The sequence below is a fragment of the Garra rufa genome, chromosome 6 (genome assembly GCF_049309525.1).
Source record: "Garra rufa chromosome 6, GarRuf1.0, whole genome shotgun sequence".
NCBI classification, from domain to species: domain Eukaryota; kingdom Metazoa; phylum Chordata; class Actinopteri; order Cypriniformes; family Cyprinidae; genus Garra; species Garra rufa.
In genome coordinates this window covers 46,314,921-46,336,690 of record NC_133366.1, presented here as the reverse complement: position 1 = coordinate 46,336,690, position 21,770 = coordinate 46,314,921, and the positions used below count along the sequence as shown (strand labels likewise).

Here is a 21,770-nt window from a genome sequence, read left to right as displayed (position 1 = left end):
CAGTTTCAGCTATGGTTCAGTTGATTTACAACAACTCACGACTGTCCGTTGGCAAGAGCGCAGGTGGAAGTACAATTACCCAACTATCAGAGTCGGATGTGACAACGCATGGTTTGTATTTCCCCGCATTCCTTTATCTAACTTTCCTTTTCTGTCTTCACTCCTACTCATGTTTCCCTTTCTCCTTTTCTCTTCCACCACCTGTTCTTTCTGGCTCTCCCTCCCTCTCGCTCTCTCTTGCTTTATCTCTATCTCTCTCTCTTTCTTCCAGGATGCCAGCTCTTCGTTTTTCCAGTTTGGGGCCTCCCTCCAGCAGGAGGCGCTGTTGATGCTAGCCATAATGGAGGAGTACGACTGGCACATCTTCTCGGTGGTCACCACCAAGTTCCCAGGTTTCCAGGAGTTCATAGCCACCGTCCGCGTCACGGTGGACCACAGCTTCATTCGTTGGGACCTTCAGAGCGTAGTGACGCTGGACGGCGTCGGCGAACCAGAGGACCGAGCCCACGTGCAGCTTAAACGCATCCAGTCGCCCGTCATCCTCCTCTACTGCTCCAAAGATGAAGCGGCGTTGGTTATGGAGGAAGCCCGTTCGCTAGGGCTCACCGGCGCTGGCTTTGTGTGGATTGTTCCTAGTCTGACGACAGGAAGTCTCGAACAAACCCCGGAAGCCTTTCCGACGGGGATGATATCTGTGGCGTACGACGAATGGGATTATCCCCTGGAGAAACGCGTGCAGGACGCTGTGGGAATTATCAGTTCTGCAGCCGCTACCATGTTCAGAGAGGAAGGCCGGATACCCGACGGAGCGGCTAGCTGCTACGGCCAATCAGAGAAGCCGGAGGTGCCGGCAAATGCTCTGCGCAGGTAAGCACAGATTGCTTACGGTTGCTTGCATGAAAATCTGTTTGCATAATGAAATGGACAAACATACACAAATATGGATCTAACCCAAGGTAAATGCTTGCATATGTACTGTGCCATGGTAGTTATGCTTTGAAAAAAAGAGATTACACCAACGTTAACATGATAAAGCACTCTCTTTCAAATTCTGTAATCTCGACATACTTATGCAGACGCTTCATGCTGTGTCTTTTGGCTCGCCTTTCTGTACTACAGCTTGGCCACCTACTTCTTTGGGCAAGCAGCTCCTTTTACACTGGCTAACAGTACTCTTTCTACTAACTCAATCCAGCAAAGTGGCTAACATGGGCTTCCAGAGTACATTATTCGGCTCTGCAATGGGTGCACTTAGAAATGAGAATAGTACTTGAAGAAATGAGTAGTACTTTTGACAAATGTGTCAAAATGATCTCCATTGTTTGAGTGGCATAAAAAAGCTGTTTTATTGTACATAAGTGACCCTTTCATTCCTATGCATCATGTTGAGATAACTTTGAATGAGTTATAAAGACAAAGTTACAGAGAACCAGAGATTTTTCAACTTATGTGCCAGTCAGTCTATTTTTTTTTTGGATGGTTTTGACAGCTTTTGGGGGCAGAAGAGAGGCTAAAGCCATCATATTGGTTGTTTCGGAAGACAAATCAGGACAGGAAACACACCATGGGGTCAAGGTTTGGCTGGTTAGCATGGTCCAGTTAGCCCCTGATTGACTTGTAAACAATTGTGTCCGGAACTGTGTGGCTGCGAGCAAAGATGGCAGCATTCAAATCGCGTACTTCCAAGAAGACCGAGCAACTGGCATTGAAATGAATGCTAACGGACAGCTTTCTCCAGGCATTACAGACCTCCATGCAAAACAAGACACAAACTCAGCACCCTTCGGAAAATACAAATTCATGCACATGCTAACCCGTAGTAAGTCCATTCTTGACAACATGTCAGCAAACAGTGTGGAGGAAGGTCTTGCGATTTGCACAGAATGGGCAAAAAGAGCCAAACAATGTGGATGAGACAGTGGTTGAGCAGACGTGGGCAGTAGCTAGCTGCCACTTTGATGTTTTTTATGTTGTTTTTGGCTTCTACTTCCCACTGCCTCGCCCTCCTCTTGCGTTTTTTTCCTTGGAAATCTCATTGGCTGTTTGTCATTGCAGCTCAGAGACACACAAATGCACTTATTTGACTGTTTGGCGAGTGTGTCATAAGTGTGCACACTTAAAGGGATAGTTCACCCAAAAATAAAAATTTTGTCATTAATCACTCACCCTCATGTCATTCCAAACCCATAAGACCTTTGTTCATCTTCTGATGAAATTCGAGAGCTTATTGACCCTGCGTAGACAGTAACGCAACTACCACATTCAAAGCCTAGAAAGGTAGTAAAAACATCTTAAATTAGTCCGTGTGACTTCAATGGTTCAACCATAATTTTATAACGCTTTAAAAATGCATTTTTGTGCACAAAGAAAACAAAAATAATGACTTTATTTAACAATTTCATTTTTTTTTTTTGTGCACAAAAAGTATTCTCGTAAATTTCATAATTTTATGGTTGAACCACTGATGTCACACTGACTATTTTAAGATGTCCTTACTACCTTTCTGGATCTTGAACAAGTCAGTGCTTTCTAAGGAGGGTCCATAAGCTCTCAAATTCATCAAAAATATCTTAATTTGTGTTCAAAAGATGAATGGAAGGTCTTACGGGTTTGGAACGAAATGAGGGTGAGTAATTAATAACAGAATTTTCATTTTTAGGTGAACTATCCCTTTAAAACACAAAAGGATGACAAGCAAGTCACTAAACTTGAGCCAGCATATAGGTCAATAAAAAAGCATCAGTCCTTAAAAGTATTTAAATGGAAAAAAGGCTAATATATTTCAAAATAATCTATCTTCAAATAGCTAAAAAAAACAATAAACAATCAATAACCAATATATCATAACTAAAAGCTATTTGTTTTCATTGAAGATTGACAAAATCAATCATGGTTCATTAATGCAGTATGTCAGTTTCTGTTAATAAAACCAAGCAGCATTGTTCAAATAAGCAGAAATATTGGAAATATTTTGGCTGGAGCCACTGCTCTACTCTAGACATTGTACAACTTTGTAACTTATATAACATAAACATGATTCACTATTTACTTCAATACATCATGTGGTTTCTTAAAACATTTTTTTAAAATGTTTTTCAAGTTCTAAATATCTTAAATGCTTTAACAAAAGTCTTAATTATAATTTTAGAAGGCCTTACATTTGAGGGATGGGAAAACAGAAATTGCGATACATTTTAATGTGATTATTAAACTTCAAAAGACTTTGACGTAATTGAATGTGAATGCTGCATGTCCAAACACAGCACTGCAGATGTGGATTCTACAGGCTTGTGGTTCCAGAGCAGTTCACAATCAATGAATACCACACATTTATGCCGTTTGATTGCTTATTACCTACTTTTGGTAAATTATGACAATATGAGAGCGCATATTTAATCTTTCTTATCTTTTTGAATGAGCGTTTGGCAGTAGTAAATCAGAGACATTTCAAAACAAGAGTGGTTTATTTCAGGCATATTTATAATTAAAAACAAAGAAAAGACTAAGGACATTATTTAATGCGTTCAATATATAGATTTTATTAGTATCAGCACAATCTGTTTATTACCTTTTGTTTTTATCATTATCAGCGAAATTCAAAATTGGTTAACCTTTGGTTAAGCCGCTCAAAAGTTTGGGATCAGTAAGATTTTGAATGCTTTTTAGGATACATGTCTGCTTATCAGGGCTGCGTTTATTTGATAAAAAAATTATATTGTTAAATGTCAATGCAATTTAAAATAGTGGTTTTCTATTTTAATATACTTCAAAATATCATTTATTCCTGTAATGCAAAGCTGAATTTTCAGCATCATTACTCCAGTATTCAGAGTTACATGATCCTTCAGATATCATTCTAATATGCTGATTTATTATCAGTGTTGGAAAAAATTGAAACCTGTGATACTTTTTTCAGGGTTCTTTGATGAATAAAATGTTCAAAAGAACAGCATTTATTTAAAATATAAAAGACCTTGTTCAAAAGTTTGGGGTCAGTAAATGATTTCTTTCTTTCTCCCTCTTTATTTCTTATCTCTTTATTCAGCAAGGATGTGTTAAATTTATAAAAAAGTGATAGCAAACACTTATATTGTTAGAAAAGATTTCTAATTTGAATAAAATCTTTTAAACTTTGTATTCATCAGAGAATCCTGAAAAAAGCATCACAGGTTCCAAAATGTTTAAAAATTAAACAGGCTTAAAAATTGAGCAGCACAACTGTTTCCAACGTTGATAATAAAATGAATAAATCAGTATATCAGAATGATTTCTGAAGGATCATGTGACACTGAAGACTGGAGTAATGGCTGATGAAAATTCAGCTTTGCATCTCAGAAATAAATTATATTTTAAAGTATATTCAAATAAAGAACGGTTATTTTGAATTGCAATAATATTTCATAATATTACTTTTTTTTTCTGTATTTTTGATCAAATAAATGGAACTTTGATGAGCATAAGAGACATTAAAAATCTTACTGATCCCGAACTTTTGAGTGCCAGTGTATGTATATACTAAATATGTTTTGCTGATGAGCAGTAAGTGATTATTGAATGTGTGCCACAACCTGTTAAATTAAGTAAAAAAAATATATAAAATACATGATTTATTTTGAGATTTTTTGGGTTAGTTCTATTTGAACAAACTGTATTGATTTTATTTGTGCAAAGGTCTTGAATTGGATTTTAAATACTCTGCAGATAGCCTTTATTTACTGTTGCTTAAATAATTTTTCTTGGCTTTTAGGTCTCTAAATATTTTTCTTTTCTGGGTCTCAGCTTACTAAGCAGTGACAAACAAGGATTTTTTTCAGGCAACACATATTCTTGCTCCATTTGAGAGGTGCTGGATATTTAAAGAAGCACAAAGATTGCTATTTTGGATCCCATTTAATTCCTCCTGCCCAATTCCTTATATATCTCAGTGATTGGATTGGTTTTCAGTTCCGTTCTGAGCTGCGAGGGCAACCTTGTGATGTCTACATCGGCCAGGAAGACATCCATATCGCACACGGTAGTCGGAAACAGAATCTACTGTTAGTTTAGATTGCGAAAGCACTTGCTGTGGCTGTTTTTTCAGCATGCACAGTTATCAGGAGTTGCCATGGGTTACCATCAGTAGCTGTTTGCAGCGTTGGTATCCGTCTGCTCCGAGTAGGTGTTCCTTTTGATCTCTCCCTCGTTGCTAAGGCTGTCTGTATCTGGGACACGGCAGACTCTTCAGTGTGGGAACATTTTGTATGACGCCACCATCCACAGAGCTAGAATTAACCTTCGAAATGCCTCCAAGAAAGATGGATAGATGTGTTGTGATACTTGTTACAGCAGAGTATACAAATATAGTATAGTGTGAGCAGCAGTATATTATATAACCCAGAATGATCATAAAGAGAATTAGATGTGGTGTTGTAATCAAAAACATGTGGTAAGATGTCAGTGAAAGTTGGAGAGTATAAAACAGTTGGCTGTATATCTTTAAGCAGTCATACATATACATATAGAAACAAACCAAAAATACTACATCTGAGTAGCAGGTGTAGTTCTGGCCTTTGTCCTTCTGTTTGCCCAGAGGCTAAACCCCGTTTCTGACAAATGTACTGTATGTGTTGTCTTAATTAAGTCAAACGCATATGTATACGTACAGCTGCCCTCGAACGGTAACGCCAGCAATAGTCCCTATATTACAGACTGTCATATGTTGTTAGTAAAAAATACACTGATATAGAAGCTTATATAGAAGCAAGTAAGTGCTATTGTTCCTGATTGTATCCGATCTTATATTATAAATGTTTTGGTTGTCTAAATTGATTGGTGAAGCTGTTTTATCTTTTTACTGTTTGTCAATCACACTGCACTGTTAGACATTTCAAAGGGTTTTTACAGTAACCTAACTTTAATTAAGATTTACCGTACCAACTGTATTTCACCTATACAGTAAGGTACTGTATTCATGTACTACAGTATACTACTGCAGTTTGTTTATTTGAATAGAGATTTCGTTAGATTTTACAACTTTTATTTAGAATTAATTTTGTAGGTACTACTTACATTTAATTCAAACAAACACAGTTATTACAAAATATCAAATTCTTTATTTAAACATTTCATATACAGTATAACACTGAAAAATACAGTCTTCCAATGCTGGAGCAGTGCATTATGTTATATCCTCTGGATTTAACCTTACAAAGAATATTTAGAAGGAATTACACATTAGTAAAAGACAAACCCCATTTGAAATACACAAACCTCTTAAAATCAGAGTAAAGTTCTTCTCTTACCATGAATTATCAGTCTCATTAAATTATTGGCCTGCTTCTGTTCTTTGTGATGCTTCATTTAAGTTGCCTTTAAAGACACACAAAATGCCGTAAATATTAAATTCCATTAAAAAAATCTAATGCTAAAACTAGAAAGGCAGCTAGTCATAAAACTTTTGTTTAAGCTAGCTAACATATGATTTTGTATTCCTAAAGAGATAGTTCACCCAAAAATGAAAATTTGATGGTTATCTGCTCACCCCCAGGGCATCCAAGATGTAGGTGACTTTGTTTCTTCAGTAGAACACAAATGAAGTTTTTTAACTCAAACCGTTGCAGTCTGTTAGGCATAAAATGGCAGTGGATGGGCACCAAACCTTTGAAAGTAAAAAAAACAAACATGCACAGACAAATCCAAATTACACCCTGCGGCTCGTGACGATACATTGATGTCCTAAGACACGAAACGATCGGTTTTTGTGAGAAACTGAACATTATTTATAACATTACTTACCTCTGATACACAGCAATGTCCATCTGTCCTGAGCGCGAGCTCAGCATCCGGCGCGTTACATGTGTACGCGCTCTGGTGTAGTATACGCAAATGCCAGAAGGGGAAATTGGTGAACAGTCAACAGTCCCGGATGAGTTTGCGCAAGCAAACATAATCTTTTAGCTTTAAATCGGTTTGAATAATCAGGATAAGCGCAAGTAATTACCATTTTGAATAGCCGCTATACCCACAATCTCTGTGCTCTGTGTAAACAACGAGTGTCGTATACACGCGACAGATCGTTTCTGGTGTTTGCGTATACTACGCCAGAACGCGTACACATGTAACGTGCCAGATGCTGAGCTCATGCTCAGGACAGATGGACATTACTGTGTATCAGAGGTAAATAATCATATAAATACTGTTCAGTTTCTCAAAAAAAAAAAAAAAAAAAACGATTGTTTCGGTTCTTGGGACATCAATGTATGTTTTTTTTTTTTTTTTTTTTACTTTCAAAGGTTTTGTGCCCATCCACTGCCATTATATGCCTAACAGACTGCAACGATTTGAGTTAAAAATCTTCGTTTGTGTTCTACTAAAGAAACAAAGTCACCTACATCTTGGATGTCCTGGGGGTAAGTGTAACCCCTCACACCCGGGTCCTACCGCACCCGCTCCGAGCGGGTCTCGGGCACGGGAGGCGGATGCACTAACAAGGAGGCTAAAGGCTGCAACCTCTAGCGTCTGTCGCTAGTGCGTCTCTTGAGATCGGGGAGTGAGGTTTACCTGCACAGCATCTACTAGCTGGCCTCCGTTACATAAGCAGATAAACATCAAATTTTCATTTTTGGGTAAACTATCCCTTTAACTAGGCTACTGACCAACGTTAATGAACTAACACCTGAACAAAATTTCACATTAGTTAACTTAGTGTTAATATAAGATAAGCCTTTGTGTAAAGACAGCGCAATTTACCGTGGTAAAGTTTATGCCATGTTGACGAGTAAATGTTACTAGGTTAAACTGTTGTGCAAAAATCTGACAAAGCACACACACACAGACATACAAACATATATTTTTACCTTGCTCGCTTGTCTTATTCTCTCGTAAGTTGCATTGATACACAGCGCAGATGCTCTCTGTAACTCCTCCACTCACGTGTTCCATTCCGGGGAAAACCCCCGGTGCTGCCTTGCTGGTTCCACGTCCTCGGGCACAAGCAGCGCAACGCGACAAAAGACAGTATAGAACCCATTGTAATCAATGATGCTATCCACAAAGGATGCCGGACAGTAAACTGATGCCTTAGTATATATTTCTGACATACAGTAGTTTTCTAAGCACTTACGCTATTTCTTGACATGGAGCACAAACACAGTGAGGGCAAATCCTGTCAGTCCAAATGTAAGAAATGAGGAAAAAAAAAACCTCAATGGAGTGGCGCCAAAGAGGCCGTTATGGCAAATACAGTAGTATACAGCAATTTAAAAAAACACAGTAAGTCTCTGTAGGTGGTGTTCGGCAAATACAGTAGTATACCGCAGTTTAAAAAAACACAGTAAGTCTCTGTAGGTGGTGTTCGGCAAATACAGTAGTATACCGCAGTTTAAAAAAACACAGTAAGTCTCTGTAGGTGGCGTATGGGTCTGGCTTCCGGTCTCATCTACGTCCAGCTATTTTTAGCTGAACAAAAGAGCTTGTTTTGCTGCTTGATATTGTAAATTGGTGTGTCTTACCATATTATTTTGTATGTGTATTTATATTTGTATTACCTTAATTATGAGCACACCGATCTGTACTGCAAACAGTTACCATTTACTGCATGTTTGTATTATTCTCGTTGTTAGAACAGCTAATGAAGCTAATGAACCAGAAGTCTCACCCATAGGCTTACTACCATGATAAAATATAAGATGGATATGTGAATCATTGAATCTTTCACTGAATCATTTAAACAACTGAAAAGACCTCTACTGTGGGTTGTCATGATACCAAAATTTCAACAATAGAAGGGGAAACAAAGTATGTATTTTGATCTGGAAAATTTGCAATATTGATACTGTTACAGTTCAAGTAGACAGATTACCGATATTTTAAACCAATATATATGTCTAGTGTAAACATTAAAATTAATGTCAAAGTTACGAATAACAAGGGCTCTGACAAAAACTTTTTTTAAATGCTTTGAAATTATTTTATCTGCAAATCGGTTTTGAAAATAGCCAATACGGATAACCATAAAAATGCTTAAATGTTTATTGGCTCCGAAAATCATCCGGCCTGATAATCGATCGACCCCGAGTTAATTTTCTAATAAACTTCATAATTATGTTACTTTAAGTGCAAAGTTTTCATTCAGTGTTAATGGCCATATTTTCCAGTTTTAGTAATTGCTATCTGCTAAAGGTAATATCAGTCGACCACTTCTCGTTATTATTACATAATCTGAAGGTCCCCGTTTTTGTTAGGATGATGAATTTTTGAATGTGATAAATTAGTTTTAATTAGTTTTTGTGCAATAAAGTCTATAGCAATTTAGTCTACTTTTTTAATATCTGACATTTAACCTTTTAAGGGCTTTCCATTAAAAATAAAGGACGTCTACTGTTCTACTTGGACTTGGGATGTCATGATATCAAAATTTCTACATTACATTTTTTTTTTACGAAATTATTAGTGAATGAGACCTAATGAGTTTGTATGATGGTGACTCTTAAGGTCACTTGTTTCATGAGGAATTTTAACATCACAGTGATCTGGAAAATATTAGTAAATAATATAGGAATAAAGAAACATAGTTTTTACCAATTAATCAGTACCAATAAATCGGATATAGGTAAAAATTAACAGTGATAGATTTTTTTCATTTAACTTAATTTCTTCATAATCGTGTGAAGACACAGATAAATAACACCTTTTGAAAATTATTTGACAATAAATACAAAATAAAATCATTGTCAGTAGTGATGAAGTGTATCTTAATTTATTTTAATTTTTAAACATTTTTGTAAGTTGTTTTTGTTTCTCATTCCCAAGTTATAATATATATATATTATTAGGGCTGCAACAACTAATCGATAAAATCGATTATTATCAATAATGAAATTCGTCGACAACGATTCTCGTTATCGATTAATCGGGTCCGCCCACAGTGCACGTACAACTTCAGAGGATTACGTCAAATTACAGCACTGAATGACGCATTTCTATAGACAAAATGCATCTAAAAATAGTGGAGGAAACAGACTGAGATGCTGCAGGATAGTTACATGATCCAAGCTGCCCAAAACATGAGAATTCCTTATTTTAAACTTGAAGCTAATAGCGTTATGGCTTGCTCTGTGAGGCGCTTTGAGATCCGTTTGCATCCTCAGCATGAAAACTTTTAGTTTACTGTCATATCATTATCTGTAAATATCACAAATTCACACGAGCATTTCCATTTATGCGTAAAAGTCCATTCTGGCAGTCTGTGTTAAGTTTAAATCTTTACTGAATGAGCGTGTCAGACAAGAACATAGACCGGGAGACAATTAATACTCAGCGTAAAAAAACATTTATTGTTCTGAAACATCTGTCGTTGATTGTTAAATTTAGATTTAAATACAACATGTAGTGCACGTATTTAGGGAGGTTAGGAACTGTATGGCTGTGACCGTGGCAGATTTTTACCACCGCCGGTGGTGCAGTGTTTTATATATAAATAAATGAGGCTCAAACATTATTCACAAACGTGCGTGTTTATTTATAACGTGCTGCACGTGAGTTGGCCACGCCCACTTATTTACATTTCGCGGTATACACGGAATAAAAAAATCTTTTACGGTACACATTTCTTTCCGCGGTAACGATATATACCGTCATACCGCCCAGCCCTACCTACTTGTTAAGGTTAACTTTAGTTAGTTGGAGACTTCTGTAAGTTCTGCCTGTGTTTGTGTTTATCTGACTGTTGTTGTGAGCCCAACACAAACCTGCTGTATCTGCTCAAGCGCAAACACAGCAGCTCCTTTCATAAGCACCTCTTGCAACATTATCACCTTTACACAGAAGTCGCTGCCATGAGGCTGACAAGTCTCATGTTTTAAGCGCTTGAGTGATTTCACAGCCTAAGGCAAAAGTGTCTGCCTTTTGTTTTGCCAGAGTTGTGGCAACTCCTATACTCCAAATTATTCACAGTCTGACACATTAACTGTTAATGGCATCGATTATCATCTGCTCGTCTGGAGCGCTGCTGTTTGGTTTTCGCGTTTTCCCCCTCACTCAGTTTTAATGTAGTCACACATACTGTACAGATTTTTAAGTCGACTTCATCTGGGGGTATTTTCAACGATTGATATACTTTTTAAACATTAAACACCTTAGCGGTGCGAGCCCTGTAATATGGGAACATGAATCTGTTTTCCATCAGACATTTTCCTCCACGCTTACTGTCCTTTGATTCTGGCCTTGTTTACCTGCCTCGCTTGTAGGCAAGGCAGGATCTCTGAAAATCGATTCTGAAGTATTATGTTGTAGCTTTCCCTCGTTGTTGACCTCCTATTTATTGTCTTTCGGCACACAAAACAACATAATAACTGCTGGGCTAGTTCTTATTTGTTACATTGGATATGTCAGCCCAGGTATTATTACTGACAAACCTGTGTTTACTTACATTGTCGATCTTAGCGAAATGCCATTTAATGGTCTCTGATATTCAGTTAATAGTTCATCATTTTTTGTGCTTATAATCTGACAAATTAGTAGTTTTACTTTCAGAAGAACATTTCTCCTTAATAATGTAAGAACTTAACTTAATGTAAATCCTTTTCCACATTCTGACATATTTATAGACTAAACATGCTAATATGTTTTAACATGTGGTTGCTAGGGTATTTATAGTGGCCTATAGCTAGTTTATATTCCTATGCATGATCACGTTTATTTGCAATAACCACAAACATTGTTTGCTTTAAATTTAAAAGGCTTAACGTGCATTGTGAACATAGAGTGCTCCAGTATTACTTGAAGGCTTAGTTCACTTTTAGAATACAAATTTATTAACCCCTATGTCATCCAAGATGTTCATGTCTTTCTTTAGTTGAAAAGAAATTCCAACATTCCAGGATTTTTCTCCATATAGCAGACTTCAATGGCACCCAATAGGTTGAAGGTCCAAATTGCAGTTTCAATGCAGCTTCAATGGGCTCTACATGATCCCAGCCGAGGAACAAGGGTCTTATCTAGCAAAACCATTGGTCATTTTCTAAAACAACAAAAAAAAAAAAAACACAAATGCTCATCTCGCACTAGCTTGTCCTCACGGATTACTTAATCATGCACATGTGACGTAGGCGGAAGTACCGACATTGTTTACCAAAAAAGGTAAAGCAATGATGTCGGACGATTTTGAAGTTGGACTACGTAAAAAAACGGGCATGTGTGGTTAAAAAGTATATACATTTGTATTTTTTTTTAGAAAATTATTGATTGTTTCACTAGAAAAGATCCTTATTCCTTGGGTGGGATAGTGTAGAGCCCTTTAAAGCTGCTTTGAAACTGTAATTTGGACCTTCAACCCGTTGACCCCCACACTGTAAAAAATTACTGAATTTAACGGTAAAATACTGTAAAAAAATGCTACAGTAAAAACCTTAAATGGTTACCGGTAGGTTCTCCTACTATATACTGTGAAAAACTATATTGAAAATTGCATGTAATGTACGGTAATAGCTATACCGTTTTCGAAAGTGAAAAAGAATGTAAAATTTACAGTGAATAACCGTAAATTGACATTCCCAGATTTCCCTGTTACATTTTTTTTTGCTGAAATAACTATGTTTCTTCTTAGTTTTTTCTTATCAGTTTTGTACATTAGGGTTGTATGTTACATCTGATGTTGTTAGATTTATGTTTATTGCATTATTTCAGTTTCATGTGTGTTACCATGATGGTGTTTGGTGTTTGTGTGAATAACACTGTGCATCTTCTATATATTTTAGTGTTTAAAAAAAGCTTGTGATTAGCTTTGGTTCATCATGTGATTTTCTCACCCCCACCTGCTTTTGGTGGTTATCAGTGTATTACAAAGGAACAAAACAGATTTCAGTACTTCAATACATTGGCGTATTAACATTATATCAGTTAATAAAATTACGGTATTTAAATATACATTTAAGTTAAAACCGTAAAACCTCAAATGTTGCTACAATATTTTTTACAGTATAATTCTGCCAACCACAGCTGCTGGTTTTTAACTGTAATTTTTTTTTTTTTTTTTTTTTAAGTTCAGTATATGAAGAAAGATTCTGGAATTTTTCTCTTTAAAAACCTTAATTTGTTTTTTGACTGAAGAACGAAAAGACATGAACATCTTGGATGACATGGGGGTAAATTATCAGGAATTTTTTATTCAAAAGTGAACTAATCTTGTAACAAAATGGAAGAGATAAGCCATCTGCTCTATTTCTTCTGGGATGACAAAATTAAGAAAATGTTGATTGACTCTCATGAAATATACACTGAAATTGAAAGGTCTTCCTTTGTGTAAAAAAAAATGAGGGTTAATTTTATTTAATTTTATTCCCAGGTGCAATATTTGTATTACAAAGCCTTATATATTATTCAAGGCTTCCAATTTCTATGTAAATATGAAATGACTTATACTCCATCTGATCAAAATGGTCTATTGCAATAATTTGTCACAATGAGCCAGAATTTCGCTATCGTGACAGCCCTGTTAGCGATCATACGCTTTAGCGCAGCACTAACAAAGACCTGACCAGAGAAAGATTAATAGCATTGGTGGCTCCATGTGAAACTATCATCACCTAATATGCATTTAACTACATCTAATCTGCGCCTAACATTTCACTGTTAATTGAGATCATGCATTAAGAGGCTCTGTGTACAGAAAGCCATTTAAAATGACATTTTATAAACCGCAAACTCTAACTGACATAATTAGTCTTAAGCTTTCGATAATTTCAGGAAGACTATGGAAAATAAAGGTCACCCTGCGAAGTGTCTTGTATATTATATTCTCCCCCGTCTCTGTGTTTCTCAATCAGCGAGATTAGATGCACAGAGTGATGTGTTCATTTAAGAAAAAAGTCTGTGACAGCTATGACAAAAATCAATTTTCATTTTTACGCTGTGGAAATCTCTAATATATGAATAAGACGCACTTACAAACAAACACGCACAACAGAAGCTGCGTTTGAGTAGCAGGTGTAGCTCTGACCCTGTTCTTTTCATTCCTGCCTGAAGCTAAATCCCATTTCCTAGTTATGTTCCTGTTTCTTAATTAAATTCCGAAGAGAGTTTGTGTGTGTTTGTGCCATCTGAGTAGTGCACAGCTGAGCTAATCTTCATTGTGCGTTACACGGAGAAGGCAGAGATACAGTATTGAGCTTCTGTTATTCAGAGGAGTCTGTGCTTGAACGGGGCCTGGCGAAAGTGAGGATTAGTTCGCCCAAAAATGTAAATGCAGGCTTTATTTACTCACCCTCATGCCGAGCCAAAACCGTGTGACCGTCTTCCGTGTGATTCAGATGGAGACATTTTGAATAACGGGCCTGGTCGCTCATTTCCATGCCGTTACAGTGAATGGTGACTGAAGCTTTCAAGTTTCAAAGGATGCAAGAGCACTGCAGAAGTGTGATATTAGTCGTCCATACAACTTGTGTACTCTATTCCCAATCTTCTGAAGCCATGTGATAGCTTTGTGTAGAGTAGTAATCTTCCCCTCCTGTGAACTGTTGAGTCAGACTGTTTTTGTGAACTGGATCAACATTTAATTGAAAAGATGCTGATTGGTTTTCCAGGAGATTCAGGGCAGATGTCAAGAATTTTCCTTTTCTTTTGTTTTCCATGGAAGAAAGTACCTTATATGGGTTTGGAACAATGTGAGGGTGAGTAAAGAACATACTTTTTCTATTTGAAAGACTGAATTCTTTAACCAAACCATCTTTTTACTTCATTACAATGAAGTTCCTGTGACGTTTTTACTAAAACAGTAAATTAATGAGTTCATGGTTACATTGTTATAAACCATATAAACCATTAATTGAATATATAAAGGCCAAAAAAAAAAAAAAAAAAAAAAAAACGCCAATCTGGGATGTATCTATAATGGAAAACACTCTGCAGTGGTCACATGAGTTCAGTCAAAATTTACAAGCACAGAATTTGCCCCCTGAACAAAACAAACTAGCTTCCCACAAAAGGTCACTATGAAATTTATAATAAAAATAAATACTTGTAGAAATATCTTAGTATTCATTGTTTTGTTTTTTTGAGGTCATACCACATTATATCCAAATATGGCAAGTACATACCAGCCATTAAGAAAGTTTATATTTTTCTAAATTTTAAAAAAGTTACAAACCTGCTTGATGCTTCCATGAGTCCTTGGCAAATTGGTATATGATGCAATGTCCCATCTTTGAATGGATTTCAACATAAAAGTCCCAAAATTGTACTTTCTTGATGGTCACACCACATTTCATAAAATTGAAATCATCTGACAAAGTTTGTTTGTATGTTATTATGGAAATATAAATACAAATGCTTTGCAATTTTATACAAAATTACAAAACACATGCCAAATAGTGCATAAAATTAATCTGAATACATTTAGAGTAATTTAAAATATGTTCCCAAAACAAAAGTTATGGCTGGTCGGTCGTTGTCTGTGTACTTCGGTTCAAAAAGGTAGGGTAGGGCGAAAAACTCTCAATAAGAAAACATCTCATTTTCTCTGGCAACTTCAAAATTGTCAGATATATGTATACTCTAGGTCTGTACTTCCACCTACATCACGCATGACCTTTCCAATGAGACTACGTAATGCGTAAAGTTGAGCTAATGCAAGATGAGCATTTGTGGTTAAAAAGTATTTAAATCTTTAATTTTTTTAGAAAATGACTGATTGTTTCACTGGATAAGACTGTTATTCCTTGGCTGGGATTGTGTAGAGCCCTTTGAAGCTGCATTGAAACTGCAATTTGGACATTCCACCTATTGGGCATCATTGAAGTCCACTATATGGAGAAAAATCCTGGAATGTTTTCCTCAAAAACCTTTATTTCATCTCAACTGAAGATACTTCATGAACATTTTGGATGGCATTATCATGAAATTTGTATTCTGGAAGTGAACTAATCCTTTAAACAGCACAAAATTGATAAAAAAAAAAAAAAATCAGTTGACAACTTTCAAAAAAAAAAAAAAATATGCTAGAGGAGGATATGAACAGGTACAATTGGATTATACCTGTGAGTCATTATAACCTTTCCTACATAAACAAAAATGTCACGGTTACGGCATAATTATTCAGGTTGTTAATCTAAAGGACAGCTGTGAATATGAAGACTAAAGAGCATTCTAAATATGTCAGCGATAATGTTAAACAAATGCTTTAGGAAAAGGTTACAAAACAATGTCCAAATCTTTGGATGTCCCAGCGGTGTTGGTTCAATTATGAGGAAGTGGAAACTACCACAAACCCCCCAGACGCCATCGAGAAAAGGTCATCCCTCACTACTCTCTGCACAAACAAGCAGATTTGGACGAGAAGCCAGTGATCACTTTGAAAGAGTTACAGAGTTCAGCGGTTGAAAAGAAAGTAAAAGATAATCAAAAGAATGAGCAGTCAAGCATTATCATAGCGCCATATGGGAGGAAACAACTTGGTCAGATGTAACTAGAATAAGGTGTTTTTGGATAATGTTCCCTGTTGTGTCCGGGAACATTTCAGGAAAGGTTCACCCGAACATGAAAATTCTGGCATTATTTACTCACCTTCATGTTATTCCAAACCTGCAACATTCATTCTTCCATCAAACACAAAAGATGAATTATTAAAAAAAAAATAGACTTTGAAAGGGGTTGGGGTCTGTCAAGCTCCTGTCAAGAAGCACTGTGAAAACAGTCCATGCAGAGAAGAAGATTTATGAGTGAATAACAATTTGGTGTAAATTGGGTTATGGCTACAGATTGGATGAAGAACATTCTGAAAGATAGAAGAGAAGCTGTTTCCGAAACAAACAAAAAAGCCAGTTATTGATCACAAAAATAGCATCAGATTTAAAGGGATAGCTCATCCAAAAATTTTAATTCTGTCATTAATTACTTACCCTCATGTCATTCCAAACCCGTAAGACCTTTGTTCATCTTCAAAAGACAAATTAAGATATTTTTGATGAAATCCGAGAGCTTCTTCACCCTGCATAGACAGCAACACAACTACCACATTCAAGGCCCAGAAAGCTAGTAAGGACATTATTAAAGGGGTCCTATTATGCTTTTTGAATGTTAGCCAGTGTGTGGTGTGTATGTTTGGGCATAAAAAACATCTACAAAGTTACAAATCTCAAAGTCAACTCACAACACATTTCGTTTTTCAAAAGGCGGACCTTCATCAAACCCGGAACTAATCGAGCCATTTGTGCCAGCCTGGGGAGAAAGTATTGTGATAATGTAAATTATGTGGAAAAGTATGCATTTTTCGAACCACCAAGCATAAGAGCATGTTCTAGCACACCCCCAAAACAAAATAAAAGACTTTGAAAAAGAGCATAATAGGACCCTTTTAAAATAATCCATGAGACATGGTTCAACCTCAATTTTATGAAGCTACGAAAATACATTTTTAGTGCAAAGAAAACACAAATAACTTCATTCAGTAATTTCTTCTTCGATGTGTGTTCACTAGAGAACAACACAATCTTGGTAGTCAATTTTGGTGACTACGCATTGCAGACTGACATGGAAGAAAAGAAATTGTTGAATAAAGTCATTATTTTTGTTTTCTTTGTGCACAAAAAGTATTCTAATAGCTTCAGAAAATTCAGGTTGAACCACTGATGTCACATGGACTATTTTAATGATGTCCTTACCATCTTTGTGAAACTTGAGCGTGTCTGTTGCTTGCTGTCCATGCAGGGTCAAAAAGCTCTTGGATTTCATTAAAAAAAAAATCTTAATTTGTGTTCTTAAGGTAAACAAAGGTCTTACAGGTTCGGAACAATGATGATAAATTACATAATGTAAATTTTTGGGTGAACTGTACCTTTAAGAACATAAAGGTGAACTTGCATACAACATCAGTACGTGATACAGCATAGGTGTCATCCTATTAACCTGAACAAGCTGCCAAAAATCTGCCAGAATTAAATTAAAGGGCAAATTAACACCTGTCGATTATGTGTGAAGCTCTTACATACACACCCCAAACAGTGTTTGTCTTTGCAGCAAACAGTGCATCTACCAAATATTTAATTGTGGAAACAGAATACTTAAAATTGTTCTTGCTGTTGTTGTTCAGAATGCTTCTAACATTCCACATTTAAAATAATTTAGAGTTTTAATGCATTGAAAGATTAAAAAAAAAATGCATAATTTGTTCATTTAAAATGAATTAGTTGATGGTCTAAATGCATTTGCAAGACTTGGTGTTTATGTGTTTGCTGGCTCATTTAATTTAGGGTTTTGGCTACGAAAACACAGAACTGGGATAGATTGATTCGTCAAACTCATTTAAGATTACAAAGGCAATTTAATGGCTTGCGAAAATAGATAAGACACCTAATGGCGTTCAATCAGACGTTATTTATAATGTTTATCTTAGAGCTTTTCACTTATATTTTATTGAAGGACTTGCATTCCACCCCCAAACCGTTTGAAAGAACATTTAGTCAATGAAAACACAATATGGTCCCGAACACAATATGATAGACAGACAGACCAAAAAGCTTTTTGTAGCTCTGCTATTATTTAACTGTTCTGGGGTTTTTGTGTCTGTGTGTGTTGCAGATATATGATGGGAGTCAGTCTAGGAGGTAGAGATCATTCGTTCATGGACGATGGCTATCAAGTCAATCCCAAACTGGTTGTCATTGTTCTGAACACGCAGAGGGAATGGGAGAAGGTAAGAGCCTTTAATCTTTATATCCTTCCCGAATCTTCATTTTCTTCTATTAGCTTTGCCTGTAAGGGGATTCTGGAACCATAACAATCAATATTCTGTTTACTAGCTCGAAGCCTTTTTCTGACTGTGACTGAAAACACACTGGACTTTGCTATTAGAGAAAAAGAACATTTCATTTGTACTTCCCATTTCACAGCCCGGGGTTTTTTCATGCACATGACTCAAAATATTGTTTACTTAGTCATAAAGAGCCAAAATAGCCTTTATTAGGGCATTGGCTTCATAACTGATCTATTGTAAAATTACTTCCAGCTTGAAATTGGAGTAGAGTGCACATGTGTCTCCATCCAATTCAATTGCCCTTTTTCCATTTCTCTCTCTATTTTGGCTATTAACAGTAATAATTTGCTTGGTTTTTTTGTACAGTAATCTATTCTCTGTCTTTGCTTTCTTTCTCTAATTAGCTTTACATGTTCTCCTATTCTATCTCGGCGCTTCACACACTCGTTTTCGTAATCGTTTGCTCACTCATGCGTTCTTTTAATGAGTTGTTATTTCTCTGAGGTGTGTTGGATGCTGTGTGTTTTGACAGTGCCCTGCAGTGTGTGTGAAGACACACACACTCACATTAAAACCCTGCAGTGATTGTGTGAATAGTGTGACACTAATCATTTCTCACTGCAGCGGGGCTAGAACAGGGTGTGAGCCGATCGTGTTATCGGAGCTTATAGACGAGCACACGCACTTGACAGAACATGACTATTGCATGAAGAGTGCAGTGCACATACGTGGGGTAAACTTGACACATTATGTTGTTACACGGGTAGCTGACATGACATTTCGAGCAGCAACAAAAAACCACACACACTTGACGGAACGCATAACTATTGCACAGAGTGCCGTGCAAATACAGGGGGTAAATCTGACACGTAGTTACATGAGTAGTTGACATGGCATTTCCAGCAGCAACAGCAATATCTCGCAGTGTGCCATGATATCTGAAACCACTAAACTACTAAACAGCTTTTTTTTTTTAATTAGTACACATGCAGTTTTAAGTCATTTTTTTGAGGACCCTAATTTTATCTTGGACATTAAAGGATTAGTTCACTTTCACAACAAAAATGTGCAAATAATTTACTCACCCCTTTGTCATTTAAGATGTTCATGTCTTTCTTCAGTTGCAAAGAAATTATGTTTTTTAAGGAAAACATTTCAGGAATTTTCTCTATATGGTGGACTTCTATGGTGCCTGTGAGTTTGAACTTCCAAAATGCAGTTTAAATGCAGTTTCAAAGGGCTCTAAATGATCTCAGCTGAAGAGGAATGGACTTACCTAGCGAAACGATCGTTTTTTTTGTTTGTTTTTTTTTAATTCACAATTTATATACTTTTTAACCTCAGATGCTCATTTTCACTGCACAAAATGCTTTTCTTACTTAGATTTTTTTGTCTTGTTTCCAGCCAAAATATCTAAAAATTCTTAAATCACGAAGGATTTTCTAGACGAGTAAAAATTATTTTCTTGTTTTCAGAAAAAAAACAAGTCAAAATTAAGTGCGTTTTTGCTTGAAATAAGCAAAATAATCCACCAATGGGGTGAGAAAAATAATCTTGTTTTCTGTTTGAAATAAGATTTTTTTCTTTAACCTTTTAGCAGATTATTTTGCTTGTTTCAAGCAAAAAAAAAAAAAAAAACACTTAATTTTGACTTGTTTTTTTTTTTCTGAAAACAAGACAATAATTTTTACTTGTCTAGAAAATAACTTTAAGATATTTTGGCTGGAAATGAGACAAAAAAATCTAAGTAAGAAAAGCATTTTTGCAGTGATAGGTCTGCGATGCACATGCTTAGACATTCTTACTTAGATTTTTGTCTTGTTTCCAGCCAAAATATCTAAAAAATTATTAAATCAGGAAAGATTTTCTAGACGAGTAAAAATTATTTTTCTTGTTTAAAAAAAAAAAAAAAACAAGTCAAAATTAAGTGCGTTTTTGCTAGAAACAAGCAAAATAATCTGCCAGTGGGGTAAGAAAAATAATCTTGTTTTCGGTTTGAAATAATATTTTTTGCTTACCCCACTGGCAGATTATTTTGCTTGTTTCAAGCAAAAACGCACTTAATTTTGACTAACAAGAAATAACAAGAAAATAATTTTTACTTGTCTAGAAAATCCTTCTTGTTTTAAGAATTTTTAGGTATTTTGTAAGTAAGAAAAGCATTTTTTGCAGTATGTGTATTCTGTGTATTTCCGGTCAATACAGTTAGAGTAGGTCGAAAATCTCATTTTCTCCTACAACTTCAAAATCGTCCTACATCACTGTTTTAACTTTTTTTTTTTTTTTGTAAAGGGCGTTTGATCTTCTTTGCACTTTTACTTCGTAAACACTGGGTCAGTATTTCTGCAACGACGTAGGACAATTTTGAAGTTGGAGGAGAAAATGAGATGGGAGTTTTTCGACCTACCCTAACTGTATTGATCTGGATCACAGTATGCATGCACAACGTAGACCTAGACAGGATGAACATTTGAGGTTAAACAGTGTATAAATTGTAAAAATTGTAGAAAATAACCGATCATTTTGTTAGATAAGACCCTTCTTCCTTGGCTGGGATCGTTTAGAGCCCCTTAAAGCTGTATTTAATGTAAATGTAATTTCTTTACGACTTTACGACATGAACATCTTGGATGACAAAGGGGTGAGTATTATCTGTAAATTTTTGTTCTGGAAGTGAACTAATCCTTTAAGTTGTGGCTAAAATTGTTTATTGTACAAAAGTAACATTCCGTTGATTAATATTAGCATGAAATGCACAGGCCAAACAATGTGCGAAATTATTAACATGACATAGGCTGAATGGGAAAACTGAGAATTTTGCTAATGCATAAACAGCAGAACAGCTGTGATTAACCAGCCTGACACATTCAGAACAAATACCAGGCCAAATATAATATTGGTATTAGTCATATTATTATAAGTGTCAGATGGATTTGCAGCAAAACACCATAAAGTTTAATTTGACAGCCTTTAACGTAAACAACAAAAGATATGGGAAGCATTTTCTCTTCCGTTTTAAAACTTAATAAGCACATTTATTTTTCTG

The 21,770-nt window shown here is 35.9% G+C and overlaps 1 protein-coding gene across 1 annotated transcript in view; it reads left to right on the top strand.

Annotated features, from left to right (window-relative positions):
- grin2ab (glutamate receptor, ionotropic, N-methyl D-aspartate 2A, b) overlaps nt 1-21,770 on the top strand; it is a 103,203-nt gene that overhangs the window by 68,484 nt on the left and 12,949 nt on the right. Inside the window, exons 4-5 of the mRNA XM_073842678.1 lie at nt 272-867; nt 18,550-18,664. Coding sequence (XP_073698779.1) covers nt 272-867; nt 18,550-18,664 — 711 coding nt within the window. The remainder of the gene's footprint in view (nt 1-271; nt 868-18,549; nt 18,665-21,770) is intronic.